This window comes from Astatotilapia calliptera, chromosome 15 (assembly GCF_900246225.1).
Source record: "Astatotilapia calliptera chromosome 15, fAstCal1.2, whole genome shotgun sequence".
Taxonomy (NCBI): domain Eukaryota; kingdom Metazoa; phylum Chordata; class Actinopteri; order Cichliformes; family Cichlidae; genus Astatotilapia; species Astatotilapia calliptera.
The window spans coordinates 39057556-39076870 of record NC_039316.1 but is presented as its reverse complement, the minus strand read 5'-3'; the positions used below and the strand labels follow the sequence as shown (position 1 = coordinate 39076870).

General features: G+C 43.5%; 1 protein-coding gene across 3 annotated transcripts in view; it reads left to right on the top strand.

The window, feature by feature from the left end:
* The window catches only part of szt2 (SZT2 subunit of KICSTOR complex), a 148865-nt gene that overhangs the window by 86589 nt on the left and 42961 nt on the right, over positions 1-19315 (top strand). For all 3 annotated transcript variants that reach the window (XM_026194043.1, XM_026194042.1, XM_026194041.1), the window contains 6 exons: positions 354-472; positions 696-860; positions 2632-2716; positions 10813-10986; positions 17058-17249; positions 18988-19187. In XM_026194043.1, coding sequence (XP_026049828.1) covers positions 354-472; positions 696-860; positions 2632-2716; positions 10813-10986; positions 17058-17249; positions 18988-19187 — 935 coding nt within the window. The remainder of the gene's footprint in view (positions 1-353; positions 473-695; positions 861-2631; positions 2717-10812; positions 10987-17057; positions 17250-18987; positions 19188-19315) is intronic.

Genomic DNA, 19315 nt, shown 5'->3' with positions numbered 1-19315 from the left:
GCAGGGTGGTGCAGTCATGTGCTTCCATCACAGGATGGTGAACACAAAAACATCGGGCTATAGACGTGACGTTGGCATGTTATTAGAGATCAATATCACATAGCTGGAGACTTTCTAAACATCTCGCACAGCTTGAAAGTTTCTGAACTTCACAAACAAGGACAGTCTTAAACCACTTGGACGGTCCCTTTGTAGGCAGAACCTTTGGATTATTTGACTTTGTCACAGGGGAGCAGTTTGCCTCATGCACTCGATCCTCTGAAGACTTTAATCGCTAACTTTCTGTCCCGTTTCTAATGCACTGGCAGAAGAGGTGAGGGTGACACAGGGCTCTTTTATCACCGTTTGTTCAGGTCCAGAGATCACAGACGAGCTGGTGAAGGTGCTGCGTAAGCGCCTGGATGAAACCACCTTGGACATCATCACTGTCATGCTTGTCAGGAACTGCAAGCTGACGCCAGCTGATGTGGAGGTACATTATGATTTTCACTTTTTAGGGGAACGTTGCTTTTGTGTTTCTGTGTGTGTGGTGTTCTTCTGTAGTTCTGTGTGCAGCGACTTGTACAGTGAAATGAGTAAACTGTGTCCTGCGTCTGGGTTGTATCTACCCTGGGGAATGCAGAAAGCACTTGTTTGCACTCAGACTACTGAAAATTGCTTCAGATAAAAGCCTTCACCAAATGTTGTCTGGTCAGTTCATCCAGCCGTCAGGATCTCCAGCCACTGAGGTGATGACCTTCAGCCTCCCCCAGTACTGTCTGCCCTGGCTGTCCGCTGTGGCTCACTACCTCAAACAGAACCTCCTCATCTTCCTGCACGTGCCCAAGTACACGGACATGAACACAGCACATCACTTCAAGGTACAACCTAACATTTCCCCTCATGCGTTCACTTTAATATTAGTCTTTAAATCTTTAATAATACCTGGAATCAGCATGGTGTTAGTCAGGTGAGCAGAAAGAAATCTCGTTTGTTTCCAAAGGTTTTCAACCACAGTGACACTCTGTGATAAAACGCCAGCCTGTGGTGGAGAGTAATTACAAAAGACCTTTAATGATGGCTGCCTGTCATTACATTTCTATGTGAGCTGTGACGGTGCACCAGTATGCACAAAAACAGAACACCCTTTAAGTGGAGTTGAGCCTTCATTAAAACGCGAGTCCTCTGACACGTCAAAGTGTCGGCTGTGCAAGTGATCGTCTTTGTAGTTCTGGCTCTTGGCAGTTCTGTCACTTTCAATAACTGTTTACACCCCAAATGAAAGGCTGAGTTCAGGCAACACTGTGACATTGTTACAATAAAGTCTGATGGCGTGAAAAAAGCAGTCGGATCAGAAAGCTTGTTGTTACTTTATCGTTCACTCGGTCTGCTTGTTTGTATCTCTGTTTATTGGTTCTTTAGGCTTATTGAACATTGGGACTTATTACAGTGTTTTCTTTACTAATAATTATAGACTGTGTGTAAAATAGATTATTATGTTAATATTTGGTATCAAGTTACAGATGAATAAACTACTTGAATGCTCTTGTATGGGCCATTAGTCCAGTTACCTCCCACAGCAAACAGTGTTAGTTCTCAGATAATTAAAAGGGACCCCAACACATTGCTGTGGATGTGCAGGTTAAAGACAGTTCACAGGAATTTGGAGGCAACACAGAAAACTTGAAGAAACTGTCTGGAACTAAAGTCAGGTTTGAAATTCTGGAAGTTGCCTGAAAAGCTCAGCAGTTTATCCCTGTGGGCCTCGAGGAGGCTGTGACGTGAACCACAGACATGAAGAATAGAAAGGGACCACCAGACATTCTAGTGAAAGAAACCCGCTTTGATAAAATAAATAAAAGGGTAATGTAAATATGTCCTAGCATGTCTACTAAGATCGTTCTGTTTGAATAGATTAGCCTTTATTTTACTGGTAAATCTCACTGAGATCAAAAATGTATTTCATAAGAGACACGTGTCCAAGGAAGCAGCTAAACAGGCTCACAACACATAAAGATACACGAGCGATAAACAAGTGTCCACTGGTCCACTGCAGGACACCAGCTGCCTCCCAGTAAGAATAAGAAGCAGGCACTGTTACTGGTTACCTGAGCATCTGATCGGTGTAACCCAGCTTCCTGTAGTGTGTACCTGTTCAGGTCTTATCTCCACACTGTGTGTTTAATTTACAGGATTTGTTTTGTTCTTAAGAAAAGAGAAAAGTCAGCAGATTGTGTGGTTGCTCATTCAGCAGCTCTCTAATCACTCACCATGAGATTGTTTCTGACAGTTTAACATAATCCAAGAAACTACTGCTGCTTGATTAAACACCTGAGTAAACAGACTTTTTTGTGTCCTCCGAATACTTTGAAAGATTTGTTGACTTGTAAAAAATAGGTCCGTGCTCCCTGCAAACTGAGGAAGGCCTGCCTGCATTGATAGATGACAGGCCGACATGCGAGTGCACTACAAACAGCACTGTTTAAAGTGATCGGGATTAAAAATGAATAAATCCTAGATATGGGAGGCTCTGCACAACTGAGGCAGACACTAAAATCATTTTGACAAGTCTCATTGTGGTGTATGAAATAAATGCTGACTTGTGTGGTTTGAGCTTCCAGGGACTGATTTGCTCTCCTGTTCTGTCTGCAGCACTACTTTCATTTGAGCAGTGACACGGCTGACGGTGATATCTACCTCTACAATAAGCCCGGAGGCCAGGGGACGGGAGGCAAAGGTAATCACATTCTCCCAGCCCAGCACGTCAGTGCCACCAGGCCTCAGTTACTCTGTGTTTGAGGGGAAGGTAATCCTACAAAGACAGTCAACAGCACAGTAACCTCAAACCTGTCACCTGTGAATACCGATAGCCTAACCTTATCCAGGTGGGCTGCACTACTGTGTTCAGGAAAATCCAGCTTTGACACATGACCTGAGCCGGCGGTGTCTCTTATTGAGGCTGTTTGCCACAGCCTGTCTCTCTGATAGTGATGCAGGAGTCTACATGTAGGTTATTGCTGCTGTGGTGCTGGTTGCACCTGCTGGAAACCTGTAAGTACCTGGAGTCTGTATACTTACTGAGCACTGCTGATGTTCATTCCTGGTAGCCAGGACTAAGTCTCAGCACCTGGCAGCCATCTCGGCAACACCAAAAGGATGTCAGGTGATGTGAGACTGAGCGCCTGAACAAAAAAGAGGAGAAGCATAGACTCAGTTTCATTTGTCACAGAGACAAGAAATGTTGCAGCCTTGCCTCAAAATAAGGTTTAAAAACCTTTATTCTCTGATCAGACAACATTATGGCCCCATTAGTGTTCAGACACGTAGCTTCTCCCAGCTGAAAGCTGAACCCAGCTGTGGGCTGATACGTTTCTCAGTTTTTAAGCAGATCTTCAGTGCAGTGCGTCACCTTTGGCATTACGTGACACGTCTCTGTCCTCGTACGGGGTTTGGTGGAACCTGTGACACTAAGGTTAGAGTTGGTTTCGTCCACTGAAGTAAAAAAGGTTTTGTGTCTAACTGAAGGTGCAGGCCACCTTTTCTTCTGATTGGCTGTCCCTCAAAACAAGAAGCTTTGAACTGCAGGTGGGCGTGTACACAGCTTCCTACCTCAGATGCCTGCACATTGCATGTTTGCACTTGTGGACGCTCAGAGTAGAAAAAGCAGTATGAAACTAAAAAGTGTTGAAAACAATGTGAAGCCTGAGCTTCGGCTCACAGGGTGACCTTTCAGTCCTCTGTCCTCATTATTCGAAACCTTAGGCCTTAAGTGGGCATCCACTGCCGTGACCACATATATGTGAGCGGAAGCAGAAAATGGCCTGTTTAAACACGGATCCATTTTCATAAACTGCTTTACAGCACTGACAAGTTCTCCTTGTTTACTGTGAACAAATAATGACTTGGAAACTTTGCTGTAACCTCAGCTCTTGGCTCCGTTTCCTTTGTTAAGCTGCAGATGTGGAGTCAGTGTGATATCGTCAAATTCGCTGACATTCTCTGTTTTTTGTCCTATTTATAACTCCCACATTAAATTCAGGAGACATTTCCCTGTCCCTGTCTGGCATAACAGAGACCATCACACTCGTCCTCCCTTTGCTGCACACTCTTAATTTCTGTGATGAGAATCAGCACATTTGTTTTCCTGAGGCGGCTCTCTTTTCCCCCTCCTTAACATGCACCTGAAACTTGTGTTTGTGTGTGTCTGTGTGTGTGTGTGTGCGTGCACGTGCATTAAGCTGGGAGCCTAACTTGCTCTTTAACCAGCGGTGACCTGCCTGTTGCAGGAAAGCTTCTCAGCTGTCCTGCTCGTTATGTGGATTGTTGTGAGCTGCACAAACCTTGAGCTAGCAGCTTGTACAGTGTGCTTTATGCACTCATGAGTGTAATTTCACACTTGTGTAGAAATTGGTTTGCTTCATGTCAACGGTGCCTCATTTAGCTGTGCTCCTTCATTCAAATCGAGCTGAAGTTCTGCAAAGTTTTTCCACTTTGCTGTCATGCTTTCTCCTGCAGAACTGATCAGTTCCATTTCACATTGCAATACTTTCTTGTTTATCAATATGCTAATGTCATCTACTGGCATTTGAAGCCAGTTAAAGGGGAGTGCTGCTGCTTTGTAACTGAAAGGTTAGCTAGTTCACTGCGAGAAAGCGAATGTATAACTCTCTAACCAAAGGGCAGCTAATTATCAATGTAAATGATGAGTTTACTGAGTTGAAGCGCTTATGTATAATTACTGTTTCTGTGACACGTTCCCTGCCATTGTCAATACAACTCAACGTTTGGCTGTTAATTACACTGCTTCATTTTCATTTGTAGAATCATTGTGCCGCCCAAAGTACACTTCCTGTATTAACCAATAACAAAGATATTGTATATAATCAGACCTTTGGTTGCAAGTATTAAAAAGCAAAAGCACATCAAATGAAGAGGTGGCCAAGGAGACGGCCTGGAAGGGGAAAGTGGCCAAATTTACATCAGGTGTGGTTTTTTGGTTTTGTAGAGTTTTGCACCAAATATTGGATCAGTATCAAATCAAGATCAGCAACAACTTCTCCTGGCATATCAGCTTCTTTAAAAATAAAAAAGCCAAGATTTATTTGTTTTGTTTTGGTACCAAGTAACTTTCCAGTGAACAGACACAGCGCTGCTTCCAGCTGCAGAGCAGCGGGAGCTCTGGAGATGGCCTCCTCGAGTCTCTTTCAAACTGACCTCTGCGCGCCTGTCGAATCTAAACATCAAGGCTGATGTGAAGAGTTTGTCCCTCGCTCCTACATTCGCTCCACTTGCCGTCTAACTACTTTTTAATTGCTATGCAGGAAAGCTCTGACTGAATCTCATTAGTCTTAGCAGCTGTGGAACGAGGTCCTCAAGTTATATGATGATATCCAAGCCCCCACTCACTGTGTGAAATAACTCCCGAGTGTCAGACAGCTCGAAAAGTTGCAAAGTGAGAGATACCCTGACTCTCACCTGTGTTGCCTGACTGCTAATTAATGAAATGTTCTCTGATGACTCTTTGCTGCTCAGTCGTTTATCGTCTGAATCCCAGCTGACTAAATTAGGATCGGCTTCCAAACTAGCTGTGAGGTAACAGCTTCTGTTGTAGCTTCAGATTTTATTTGCACTTAAATGTCACGGGCCTTATCAACACTTGTTAATAGATAACATCCTTATAAAGCGCTTATTAACACACACTAGCTGTTAATAATATGCAAATGTGGCATCAGATATCACACAAGGGTTTATTACATGTTATAGACCCATTAAGACTCTAAATAGATTCTTATGCTTAATAGTGATGATACTTTATTATTTATTTATTGTGTTTAACAACTAACTCTGCCTTCATATTCTAAATCAACAATAATACCTTATTAAGAAGTCCTGTTAACATGTAAATTATGTCAGCAAGCATCTTATAAAGACCTTTTTCTAACTTCCAGTCAGGTCATTTTGGTTTGCATCGACCGATTTGTGGTTACATTTCTCAGGAAGTGCACGTCAGGTTACGTGGGAGGTTGCAGCGTAGGGTTAAGTAGGGTTTTGGTTGGGGTGTAATTTACGGCGTAGATTTGACGCAGCAGTAAAACTCGCGTGCTGAGTCCTGTTCTTGGAAACAAGCTGCCTGCTAACCTGCTCAGTTACAAACAAACTGAAAACCTTTTTCTTCACACAGGCTTAGACTTCACAGGTGCTGTTGCTTTGTTTTATTTCACCTCTCAGTGCAGTGAAAGCCTGCACAGCTTCTTCTTTTTTCAATATATTTTTATTGATTTTATAATCGAGCCGTATACAACAATCACCTTCCAAAGAACACAATAGAAGGTGGACGGCAAGTCAACGAGGTGGTAATGCAGCACACATAAATGTTAAGACAGAGCACATTTCACTTAAATTTATCCATCAGGCTAATGACTGGTTGCCAAATCTTATAAAACACTCTCTCTCGGTTAGACAAGGTAAACCTGATTTTCTCCAGGTGGAGTACATTTCCAAATTCTCTCAACCACATTTCGAAGGTAGGAGGTTTATCAGACTTGCAGCTTTCTTGCCGCAAGTGTGGTCATTGACACAACCTGCGTCTCTGTCTTGTCCCTTGCCCATCCTGGTTCAGACACCCCGAACAATGCTGCAAAGGGGAACATGGGACCTCCCTGCCAAAGGCTTTGGTCAGAAAATCAAACAGATGATTCCAAAAAAGTTAGTTTTTGGCATTGAAAGAAACGGTGAGGTAAAGTTCCTCGACCACTTGAACACTTAAGACAGAGGGCTGAAACGTTCTTGTATATTTTTTCCACTTTAGTGGGAGAAAAAAATACCTTAAATTGGCTCAGACTATGTCTAGCATTTACAGAACTACAATATGTATTCTTAATGCACTCTTGCCAAACATCATCAGTAACATCCAACCTGCCACTGCTCCCTAAAAGTATCAGATGAAGCACTGTATGTATCTAGTAAGGCGTGTAGGGCTCAGCTGACACGGAGCTGTCAACTGCACAGCTTTTTATGCTTTTTCATATGTGTTCAACACACTGAGTTTACCTGTAATGAAATGTAAATGAAGTTAAAGTTCAAATGTCTGTGAGAGGTCACACTCAGCAGGGCTTTAAACATACATTAGATAAAACTTATATATATATTTAAACTGCAGTTTAAACAGGTGCTTGTGTCAATACTTTAAAAACTAAACTATACCCACAAATGACTCTGTTGGTTGCCTCCGAGAGAAGCTCTTGGATTTTCTCAAATCCACACAATTCCCACTCCCGAGTGTCTTGCCTGAGTGCCTCTCCTTTGCTCGTGTCTTTGTCGGTTCTCAGTCCTCTTAAATGCTTAAATAGACGGCAGCTGGACTTCAGTAGGTTTGTGAAAAGCTTCTGCCTCTCATCCAAGAGGCTTATTCAGTTCAACTGTCAGCTATGAGGCACCTACAATGCAGCCTCCAGATCCTCTTTAAACCCCACGCTCACTCCTGGCCTGAGTTGACCTCGACAGCTCACATGAGGGTGGAAATGGGGCGATGTCTTCACACTTTGGCCCCAGTGATGCTCACCTTCTATCACACCGTGGCTCATGTGTATATTATTAACAGTAGGTGTACGAACATCCGGCCCCCGTACAAGGGGTCAGCCCCACCAGGGGATCTATACCTGTGGCTTGGTAACAGTTTGAGAACTGCAGAAGCCTCTTGGATGAGAAGCATCTCCACGAACCTAAAAACATGTAGCTCCCCTCTTTTTAAGCACCCAGGAGACTGTTTTGCTCCCAGCATCAGGACTAAGCAACGATAGTTAATGGTAGCTTAGAAATGCAGTAACCAGCACAAACTCCAACACACAAACACAACAAAGCAACGAGTTTTATTGGTAATGACATAAGCAAGCTATGGTTAGACAGCTGGCTGCTGGGTTGGGCATTAAACAACATGGCAGGCTGTTTTGGTTTGGTGGATCAAATCTGACTCACAACCCTCTTTCTTTAAGCTAATGTTGGCTAATGCTAGTGTGCCTACAAACACAGAAAACTGTCTCATGAAGCCAGATACTGAGAATAAGGCTGGATGACTCCCTGGGCTGATCTGGCTATGTATAAATGAGTTTATCACCGAAACATCAGCAGACAGTGAAGTTGCAGCTAGCTGGCTAATCATGTTTTGCTTGCAAATATTACTGCAAGCAAAATCCCGCCAGTGGGTCGGCTTTACTAGTGTGGTGCCCAACAACTGCCACCCCCTCTTGGAGTTTCCTGGTGTTAAATTGGATAAAAATAAAATGTTATTGGTTTTGCATCCCTAATACTCTCTGTTCTCTGGGTCTTTTTAATGTTGACCCAGGTACCATGTTGGAGCTGGTTCAGCATCTCTTCCCACCTTCTCAGTTTAAAGGTACCTGCCCGTTTCACTCCTGCTGGTTGTGTCGACTGAAGCCTGCGCTGCTGCTGCTGCTGCTCGTGGCCTTTTATTTATTTTCTTTGTAGTGCCCTAACACTGTTCGGCCTTTGTTAGGCTTCCATCAGCATATACATCGTTGTTGTTGTTGTTGTTATTATTATTATTGTTAGCTGCATCCATCTTTTAGTTGGCTTAAGATTTGGCATGGACTTGCAGGGTGCATGAAATGCGGTGTTCCCAGGGTCTCTTCTGCTTACGGACATTAGTAAGAGTTCAACACAACCACAATGAAATGGACCTGAAATATAAGAACATACACTTTAAGTATGACACTGTGTAAAATGTAAACAGAAATGAAACGATTTGCAAATTTCATAAACCATTTTTTTCCACAACAGAACAAAAAAACCATTTTAAAATGTTGAGAAATGAAAAAGTTGTAACAGGGTCATGCTCATTAAGCTTCCCAGCTTTTATAGAACTGTTAGTCAGTCAGGACCGCTTTAGTTAAACACATGTATAGTTCCCGTAAATGTCTGAGGACGCTGGTTGCTGGATTTTTGTGGGAGGAATGTCTGATGGAGGATTCTAGATGCTCGACAGTCCTGTGTTTCTGTCGTCCCTTTCACTTAATTTCACTGCGGGCCAGTTCAGACTTTTGTATTATAAAGCTATGCTACTATATAATAGATGCAGTGTGGGGTTTAACATTATCATGTTGAAATGTGCAAGTCCTTCCCTGAAGAAGTGTCATATGTAAGGCAGCGTACGCTGCTCTAAACACGGTCTCTAACTGTGCCCTTTAATGGCGCCTGATCCCTGGGCACTGATGCACTCCCGTCGCACCAGCAGCAGGCTTTCATCTGAGCGCTGAAAACACGCCCAGTGGTCTTTCTCCTCTGCAGGCCAGAGGATCCAGTGTGCATGTTGCGCATAAAGAATTTCAAATTTGGATTTGTTTGACCTCACAGCATTTTTCCACTTGGCCTCAGTCTGTCTTTTGGATCATTTTTCTGCCTCGTGTTCACATTGAGCTTCATTATTGCATGATACGGCCCATTTTTATTCTTTTGAAAAACATTATTCTAAATTTGTTGCACAACATTTTGCAGTTTTTTTGCACACTGGTGAACTTCTGCTGTTAAATCAGAAGAAAACAAATTCAGTGTAAATATGTAAATGTTTTCTGTGTTCTGCTGTGAAGGAAATATGGGTTTATGGGATTTTACTTTTGTCTCGTCCTGGGGAGCATTTTATGATTTCGTTTTTATTTGTTGTGTCAAGCTCACCAACCAGTGTCAGTGTTGATAGACTGTGCAGAGGACGGCCATGTGCCCTGAGAATGGAGCCTGAAGTCACTCTGTGGCTGCCCATTAGACACACAGGCCTCATTTCCCAGCTTGATCGTTCGCTCACCATCATGAAGAGCCAGTTACAGGAAGCTTATATCAGTAACTGGCTAATGCAGCATGCTCGGCTGCATGCACATTGCAATGAATAGTCAAATATGAGATGCAGATTCACTTTGATAAGCAGTAAAATTAGCAATTTAAATTGTTTAAAAAATAAGAGTCATCTCGCCCATGGGGACTTTCCTATTTCTCTGAGCAGGGTCCAGTATCTCCCAGTACAGAACAGAGCGGGCACAGGTGGCAGCAGACATGATATTAAATAAGGCGGAGGTGGAGGGTGGAGGTAGGGCTGCAGAGTAGCTTGCAGTTTAAAGGAGCTTAGTTGGAGATTCGCAGTGACGGCTCGGCTGGTACCTGTACTGCTGCGCGAGGGTTTCAGTTGTTGCCGTCTTAGTTTAGTAGCGTGAGCTTTGTTGTCGTCTTTGTTGACTTTGACCCTCGTGTTGACCCAACATAGGCCACTAACACGGAAACACGCTCACAGACAAAAACGGGCCAATACTTGAATAACTTGCTTGATCTAACAACACATGTGAGTTTGGTTTCTTCTTACTGCCTTGGAATAATTACTGCTACATGTGATTGCGTAAGTTTTCATTTACTAAACACCGTGGTAGAAAGAACGCAGCCGCGGATGCCCTCACTCATCCTTCCTTAAGCTTCACAGTATTTCTCAGGGAGTGTCAGCTTGTATGGGTTCAGCTCACTCCCAGCACTTTGATGAATTTATAAAGTGTACATACGTGGTGGTTATGTAGCTGTGTGTTAGCTCAGGAGCTTTCTTTGATAACTAGTATAACATCCTCAGACATGTGGTGGCAGCTATACTTCTGATGAAGCTTGTGCAGAGCTGTGATGCGTCAGGAAGTATGAGATGATCAATAATGAGGCCTGAAAACCTCAAAGTTGCTGGGAAATTTCAAATAAACATGAAATGAGGAGACTATGAATTGAAAACTAATGAGCGACCCAGACTTTGGTGATTTGAAGTTGGTCGTTTGAACACGTTCCCTGCTCTTTCAGGTATCGCCTGCATCGCCCTCTCCTTTGTCGATGCCCACGGTCGGCCCCTTCAAGTTCCAGCTCAGGGCGGTGCCGCCCTGCAGAAGTCCGAGAACTGCTCCGTCCCCCTGCACCCGGATCGCTTTAATGAGCTGACCGCTGTCGTCAAAGTGGAGTCCATCATTAGCGGCTCAGGTAATCAAAAAGAAATCGCAGTCATTTGTAAATGTTGTATCGATATTTTAGTCACAGCAGAACAAAGGAAACACGTGTTTATCAGAAGGAAAGAATTTGCCATTTTAATAAAAATATTAGCAGCAATGTTGATGACAGGTTGACAAGATTCGTGCAGCAGGAAACGGCTGTGAGTGGTGTTTGGTGCTCGGTGGGTCCATAAATAAGCTTTATTGAAGAGATGCTGGAAACAAGAATTCATCAACACAACAGTGCTGGTTTGGCCTCTGAGGAAGACGAACTGATTTACAATGAAAATGAAAAAATGCCTGCTTGTGTTCCTCAGAAATGAATTTTATTGCTCCTATAAAAGCTTAAATTGACCACCGAGTGAAATGCCCCGAGGAGAGAGGGAAAAGAAATGTATAAATATTCAGTTACTTTGCTCCTTTTTGAAACTTTCAGTGATGTAAAGTATCTGTTGAATGTAACCTGCAGCCGCGCATGTACGTGACGACTCACAAGCTGCAGATTTGCAGCCTGTAAACAGCTGATGCAGCCTGTAAACAGCTGATGCAGCTGTCACTGTCATAGCTGCACTTTTATTTTTCATTTGCTGCAGTTCTAAAAATCTCCATATTGTGAAGCTGCCTTTCTGGTGAACCTGAACTGTGTCTTTGCAGAAGCTGTCCACACACAGTGACTCGAGATCACAGGCCTTTGTATTTCTGCAGTTCAATAAGCGTCTGTGTTATCTGAGCTTTGCTGATATTTTATTGAAAACCCAGCAGCCAATCAGAGCTGCAGACTGTAAACAAATTTGTATCTCAGGTGAAGCTTGATATTGACAGGGAGCCACTTTGATGTGCAGGATGTAGACTAGAGCCTCTTTCAGTCTGACATTATTAAAGGAGGTGATGAGAGGTTTGTAGCAATGCACAACTCTCTTAAAGGTGTGCTGAGTTTATGTTGATGCAGCTTGAGACAGAAGATGTGGCTCTGGGTGATCTTTCTCTTCATCTGCTCCAGAGCATATTTTAATATTAGGTATCACTGAGATCCAGATGTCCAAGCCCAAACTGAGGTAATGACCTGGTCTCCAGATGTTTTCATAGTCTGCGTAGATTAAGCACGACTTGAATTTAGCATGTGAAAATCAGTGCAGCCCACTTTTACAATGCCAAACTAATGTTTCCAGCAGAGACTGGGCTCATTGGTTTTCACATTATTCTTCACCCTCTGGAGAATCGTTTCACTGCTGGATTTGTTTATGCAACAAGGTTACAGCACGTCCCAGGAGGCATGTAAACGCCACTCATTTTAAAATGGATTAATTGCAAACATAAACATCAAACTGTGCTGGGGTTAACAGTCCAGCCGTTAAATTTAGTGTCCAAATATGAAATGCCCCTAAATCGGAACAAGTAAATCTGCCGGTTAATGAATACGAGTCTATTACGGAGCCACTTACGGAAGCTAAATTTGTCAGTGTGACACTGCAGCACACGGCCATAAATCAAAACGAAATCTCATATTTGGGGCTTGTTGTTATATAAAGTGTTAGTCACACTCTGCTGCTGGGATTGGTGAAATATGGGGGAAATAATAACCAAGCTGTTTTAGGCATTAAAAATAGTCATCGTCAGTGCTGTAGGTTTAACTGTGTAGTATAACCTTCACATTACATGGTTTCTATATAGTTTCATGACATGTTCAGTGAATTCTGCTGAAATATGAAGTGTGTGTGAAGCAGTGAACAGAGGCCACAGAGTTCACATGATGTGTCCCTAACAAGCATCTGAACATAACGGGCCATCGTCCCTCTGAGCAGGTGCTTTTTATTCTTCATCACCTTCTGCAATTAGGTTGAATAGATGTGTAGAAGTGACAGAGAGGGATGTGTTAGCTAATCGTTAATGCAATGTAATTTAAACTGTGCGCTACCATGAGCTGTTTTTAACATCGATATATCACAGACAGTTTAATCATGATCCTTGTGAGAGAAATGACACCATGGTGCAGATGATTAATGGCCCTTATCTGAGTCCAACATGGTGCCACAGCTGACCTGATATTAAGACCACATCTCTAAGAAACGTGTGCTGATTACTTCTGAAAGCTTAAGTGTTGGTACTTTTATCTCTACCTGGATTATAAGGAGCAACCCTTTCTGTGTAGGAACCCCTAAGATTTAAAATGACAGAAGCCTCGTGGAAATTACTGAGAGACGAGGGGCTTGGTGTCTACGCAAAACATCTAAACAGGCTTTACAGTTTTGTCACTCCAGTAAACACCTCATGCATGAGATGCAGGTGTTACCATTTCAAACTGAAGTCTCTCCATATAAGTAGCTTGTGCATGTAAATGAAGTATTTAGATATCAGGGCCCTATTTCAGGAAGCCGGTTTAGAAAACTCAGAGTGAAAAACGATACTCAGGGTTGAGTAACCCCGAACTGTCCAACTCAGAATATTCGGTTTCAGAAAGGCTGATAACAATTAGTTCAGTCAACGCGGAGTTGCTTTAACCCCAAGTTAAGCGCGCGCACGAGGATACATAAAGCCCTGATTAGTGGAGCACAGATTAAGCGAGTCACCATGGAGACGGAGGGAAAGAAGGCGCGGTCAATGTATCTTACAGCGCTTGAGGCCGAAATTCTGATGGCAGTATAGGGCTTTGGAGCGTGATGTCACGGGGGTGGGCGATAACATGCAAATTTTGCGGAAAAAAGTAACACAGCCTCAGCTGCAAAACAAAGTGAGCATGCATGGCAAACATAGCCGACAGAGTCAATGCGTGAGTGTTAATTTAAACATTGATCTAGGGATTTCCACCCATTTAACACGTTATTTTATTATATTTTATTTTATTTTTTATTTCATACATTTTATTTTGTGACGTGATTTGAGCGCAGGTGCAACCCAACAGGCCTCAAACGTTCCTGGCAGCAAGTAAAAATGAAATATAAAAATATAGTCCAAACAGGTAAGGTGTAATTGTATTATGAGCCATAGTGCTTGGTCTGTTTGTCCGATGTAAATCAATTGCAGTTAGAGGCTACATTAATTTTCTTTCTGTAAGCACTTATTGAAATTATCTGAGCACATTACAAGTACATATTTGCTTACTCTGTATGCTCAAATGTGACCCGTTATAGCCAACAGAAAAAAAAGCAGAGGCCCGAAAAACAGGTGGGGGTCCTCCACCACCACCACTCACAGAGGCTGAGCAGTTGGCTTCCACATTTGTGATAATGTTGGCAGCATCACATATGATCTTCACAGTGCAGAGAACACAAATTAGCATCCATTACTATAATGAAATAATTTGTTAGTTTGAAATGCTACAGGGAACTATGTACCTGTACATTAATGCTGTGGAATAAATGTAAACTTTAAGTAGTAGTTCAAGTATCACCACATCATGAATTAAGTTTCGTTCATCCTGATACCTGCAATTTTGTGGCATCCCTCTTTGATAAATCTTGTGGGTCTATGACCGGGGAACACCACAAACGAGTACAGGAGACGTTTCAGTGCAACTGTAACATTCCTGACTGCCCGACAGACGGTAGCCTTGGAAACGTGCTCAGCGTCACCAATATTATACAGAAAGCTCCCGTTTGCAAAAAACTGAAGTGCGATACACCTTGTTCCCATTTTCTTCCATTTTTCAGTGACAAAGTTTCTACTGCAGCTTTAAAAGCGAAGCACAAGCTCACCTCTCCTCTCACTGCCCCTTACTTAGGTGACAAAGCTCAGTCGACCGTTACAGCCACTGCCTGGGAAGCATAAGCTTACATTAAAAGAACAGCAACTGGTATTTTGTCCTACCTGCAAACTGCACCTCACTGCTGCCCTGTGAAAATAACCAGTACTGTGAGTAAATACAAATTATAGGATTCATTTTCTTTTCAGTTTGGATTGGTTGAGACTACTTGTTTAGGTTAAGACACTAAAATGTATCTAGTTAGCTTTGGGCACAAACACACTATTGGTTACTTAAGACAGTAAAAACAGAAAGCTCCCGTTTGCAAAAAACCGAAGTGCGATACAAATAATATGTACAGAACTGAGAGGATGTCTGCGATGTGTCACATGAGCAATATTAGGCCTGAGGATGTTATTCAAATAAATTATAGATTGTGCTGAAAAACGGTAACGTTCACACAGGAAATCATCAGGAAATGATCAAATGTCCGAACGCGCTCTAATCACTCTCTCCCGGCGGAGAGTTCTGCGGAGAATTTGGGCTTCACGATCTACTGGCTCTTCAAGGAAGGGACACGCCATGTCTGACACTTCCTACTGTCAGGTTTCCGACAAAGAGGCGGAGACAGTCAGGGTTAGTTGAAGTAAACCTGCTAGGGGGCAGGTTAGCTTCACGGAGATTTTGGTATCATTATGAGACCCTGAAACTGTGTGCTGGAGGAAAACTCATAGTTTTGGATGTTTGTCCACATCACAGGTGATCACATATCAAAAAGCATGAACGATGGGACAGCTGGTGTCTGCAGTGCTTCCTTTTCATTGGCCGTAACATTTGATGTCACTTAACAACAAAGATGTTTGTTGTTATGACTTCTCTGCAGCAGAGCAGCTCATCCACTCATTGAAAGGTTGATGGTTCGATCCCTGGATGTAATAAATTTACAGTTTACTAACAATAATCCCAAAATGCTCTTTGATATCAGAGTATGAATGTGTGTGAATGTTAGACGGACAGTGCTTGAATAAATGAATGTGAATGGGTGAATGATGTATAGAGTGCTTTGAGGGCTTCAATAGAGTAGAGAGTGCCGTATAAGAACCGGTCCATTCACCATTTACATCCTACAGCTACTGAATTTTACTGAAGCCAGTTCTGCATTGGCTTCAGCTACAGTTGAAGCCAATGCAGAACTGGGGGATAAAAAGTCCGACTGCACATGATTAGAAATGAATAGGAAAACAACCTTATTGCTGGCTAACTCGATGACCTCAGTAAATACTTTCTGATTATTTTAGGATCTATTAAAAATGTTTATATTAAATATATTGGACCTGATTAACCTTTAGAAAGAAAAGTATGCTTTATGGCGGGCCTGTCCTGTGGTTGATGATCCCTCAGTGTCACAGTCAGACCTGCCCTGTGCTTTTCATGCATGGGTGACATGAGGCCAAGCCAATGAAAGGGCTCAGTCTTAGGCTTTGCAAACCAGTGGGTGATATCACAGTGGATACAGACACCTTTGATACAGGGGTTAAGCTAAAGGACACACAGCACAGGCATTAAGAGCAGCCTCATTATCAGTTGTTTTACATACTTGTAACACAACGTCCGCTGATGACAGCATTAAATGCTGCCATGAGGCTGTGGCCCTTAAAGGGAAAATAATGATATCTCAGTTTCATTTTGCCACCCATCCATCCATCCATCCATCCGTCCATGCATCCATCCATCCATCCATCCATCCATCCATCCATCCATCCGTCCATCCATCCATCCATCCATCCGTCCGTCCATGCATCCATCCATCCATCCATCCATCCATCCATCCGTCCGTCCATGCATCCATCCATCCATGCACCCGTCCATCCATGCACCCACCCACCCATCCACCCACCCATCCATCCGTCCGTCCGTCCGTCCGTCCGTCCGTCCGTCCATCCATCCATGCACCCGTCCATCCATGCACCCACCCATCCATCCATGCACCCACCCACCCATCCATCCATCCGTCCGTCCGTCCGTCCATCCATCCATGCATCCATGCATCCATGCACCCGTCCATCCATGCACCCACCCACCCATCCATCCATCCATCCATGCACCCACCCATCCATCCATCCATCCATCCATCCATGCACCCACCCATCCATCCATCCATCCATCCATGCACCCACCCATCCATCCATGCACCCATCCATCCACCCATCCATCCGTCCGTCCATCCATCCATGAGATGTTATGCTCAACAAAATATCACAGATTGATGTCAGATATCTTTCTGGCTCTGTCGGATGTGTGTGTTGTGGTGTGAGTCAACAAAATGTTCCTTTTTATTGCTTTTTTCCCTTTTTTCACTTATTTGTCTGTTTTGCTTCTAACAGAACCACAGCTGTATGTCCGCTTCGACATCTGGGAGCAAGGCAACATTAGCCCCTTACAGCTGAGTGACAAACTGCAGGGGGCACTGCGCCACGCACTGTGTGATGTTGTCATGGAGCTGAGAGTATTGCCAAACCCTCTTTGTGTCGGGGTCCTCTGCCCAGCAACGAAAGCTCAGAAAGAAGAGGCAAAAGGTGAGCTCATTACTGCATCTGTATGCTGGGTCTGTTGTGTCTGCACCTATTTGCAATCAGATTGTACCAAGCAGTCCAATAAAAACAATGCTTTACAGTGTAATATCATTCACCACACTTCTGACACTGTGTCAACAAAAACACTGATGTCATGGCTTATGTTCGAGGAGCAGCAGAGATAATTGGCTCTGTCTACGTCCTAAAAGTTTGATAATGGGTCTGAAACGGTCGCTGTTTACCTCAAATATGCAAATGTAGCCAAAATAGCCAAAGAGGTTTATTTTTCTAAAATGATTTTGACACATTGTTGCTGTGCGGTGCACGGTGTTACATGAAAGCTGTAGTCAGCAGCAGTTTCATGTTGTTACAATGTTTTTGTCTTTAGCAAATCAAATAACAAACGTTCACTGCAAGACAAAACTACAAGCAGATGAACCAGAAGGGTGATTCTGTTCATCTGGATGTCGCCTTCTCATCCTTCAGGTTTCCACAAACTTACAGTCAGTACATTCACATAATGACTGAAAGTAGCACCACTGACTAACAGTGGGTTGTGAGGTCAGTTTCATTATCATTGAACTGTCATGATCATTGATCAGTGGCCATGAGTGGCGTTCACAGAGAGTCGGGGGCTGGCTGCAATCACAGCATTGTAAGATGGCGACAGAGAAGCAGCGGTGCTACAGCCAGGTGTAGGTGTACTCTATATTTGTGCTTTCTTGACCCGCAGACAGTCCTGTTCCTAAACGCGAGTCTCTTTCGGAGTAGTAGGCGACTATGCCATGGGTTTTTTTTCCCCCCCATCATTTGTTTTTCAGTTTTTAGTTTAATGCTTGAATCTTGAGCTGGTACAACTCAGCGGATAATTACACAACCCAAATGGTGTTTGAGTAGGTCTCAAAAATGGATGCAGCTGTCCCTCCAGGACTGCTCTCTGGTATCAAAGGGACGTCCTGCTAACCTTTTAACTACAAAGCCACAAATTTAGCTGAGCCTACATTATCAATGCCGTCCTCAGAGCGAGGCGAAGAATTCTGTTTGCTGACAGATTTTCTGTTTGTTACCAACATGGAGTGTACTGCTGGCCTTTGTACATATTCAGTGAGATGGTTTACCTGCTGCTGCATAATGGCCCGTTTGGCTGGATTAATCCAATATTCATGCTGCTTCATCTGTTTGTGGCCTTCCACACTGATATCATGACACAGATCAGAGGTTTAATGATGGTGATGGTGAAAATTGGCAAGTTGTCCTCTGAGCTGATAATATCAGCACAAGCAGACTTAGACCGATGGGTCACAAAGGACTCCAGATTACCCCACACTTTGGAATTTGTCAGATACCCCACAAGCATGGAATCTGTTTTTGGTTAACCCAACATCAGAGGATGACATGGAGGAGACGCAGCAGCACACACTGAAGCTGCAGGGCCTTTGTGGAAAGGTAAAGTTTTAACACGTTGGTACGACAGACTGATTTCCTTTTCCTGTTTGAATGTAGTAAAGCTCCCTCCCATGTTATGTTTGACCCTCATGTAATTGGTCATGAAAGCACTCTATTATCAGGCTTATTTGCCTCACAGACTAAACGAATGATCTAGAAGCGTGTGGGATATTTGGATGCGGGCGTTCGTGACACCCGGTGGCAGAAAGCAGAACAGCATGGAGGATCTCACTGCAGCCATCCTTGGGAAACGTTTAAGACTTTAATTGAAGTTTGATTGTGAAATGTTCTTCAGGGCTGCGGATTCCTTTGGCTGAGGCGAGAGAAGTGAAGGACAGCCCCAGGCAGCGCAGTGGCTCAAGGGTTTTTAAAACCAGTCCATCTCCGATCAGCTTAATCCAAGCTGTAGGAGGCGCCCCCACGACAGGAAGTAGCACACCCGAGTCCACCACGCCTACTGGCAAAAGCACTCGCCGCAGCTTCTGGGACATACTGGTCAGTTACTGGCTTTCTACGTCAGCATTTTGTGATCATTTAAAAAACAATCGTTCCTTTTTTGCACAGTTCCCAGTGCTTATTGACTGTTCGTCTAGTTTCGACAGATCAGACGTGTCGTCACAGAC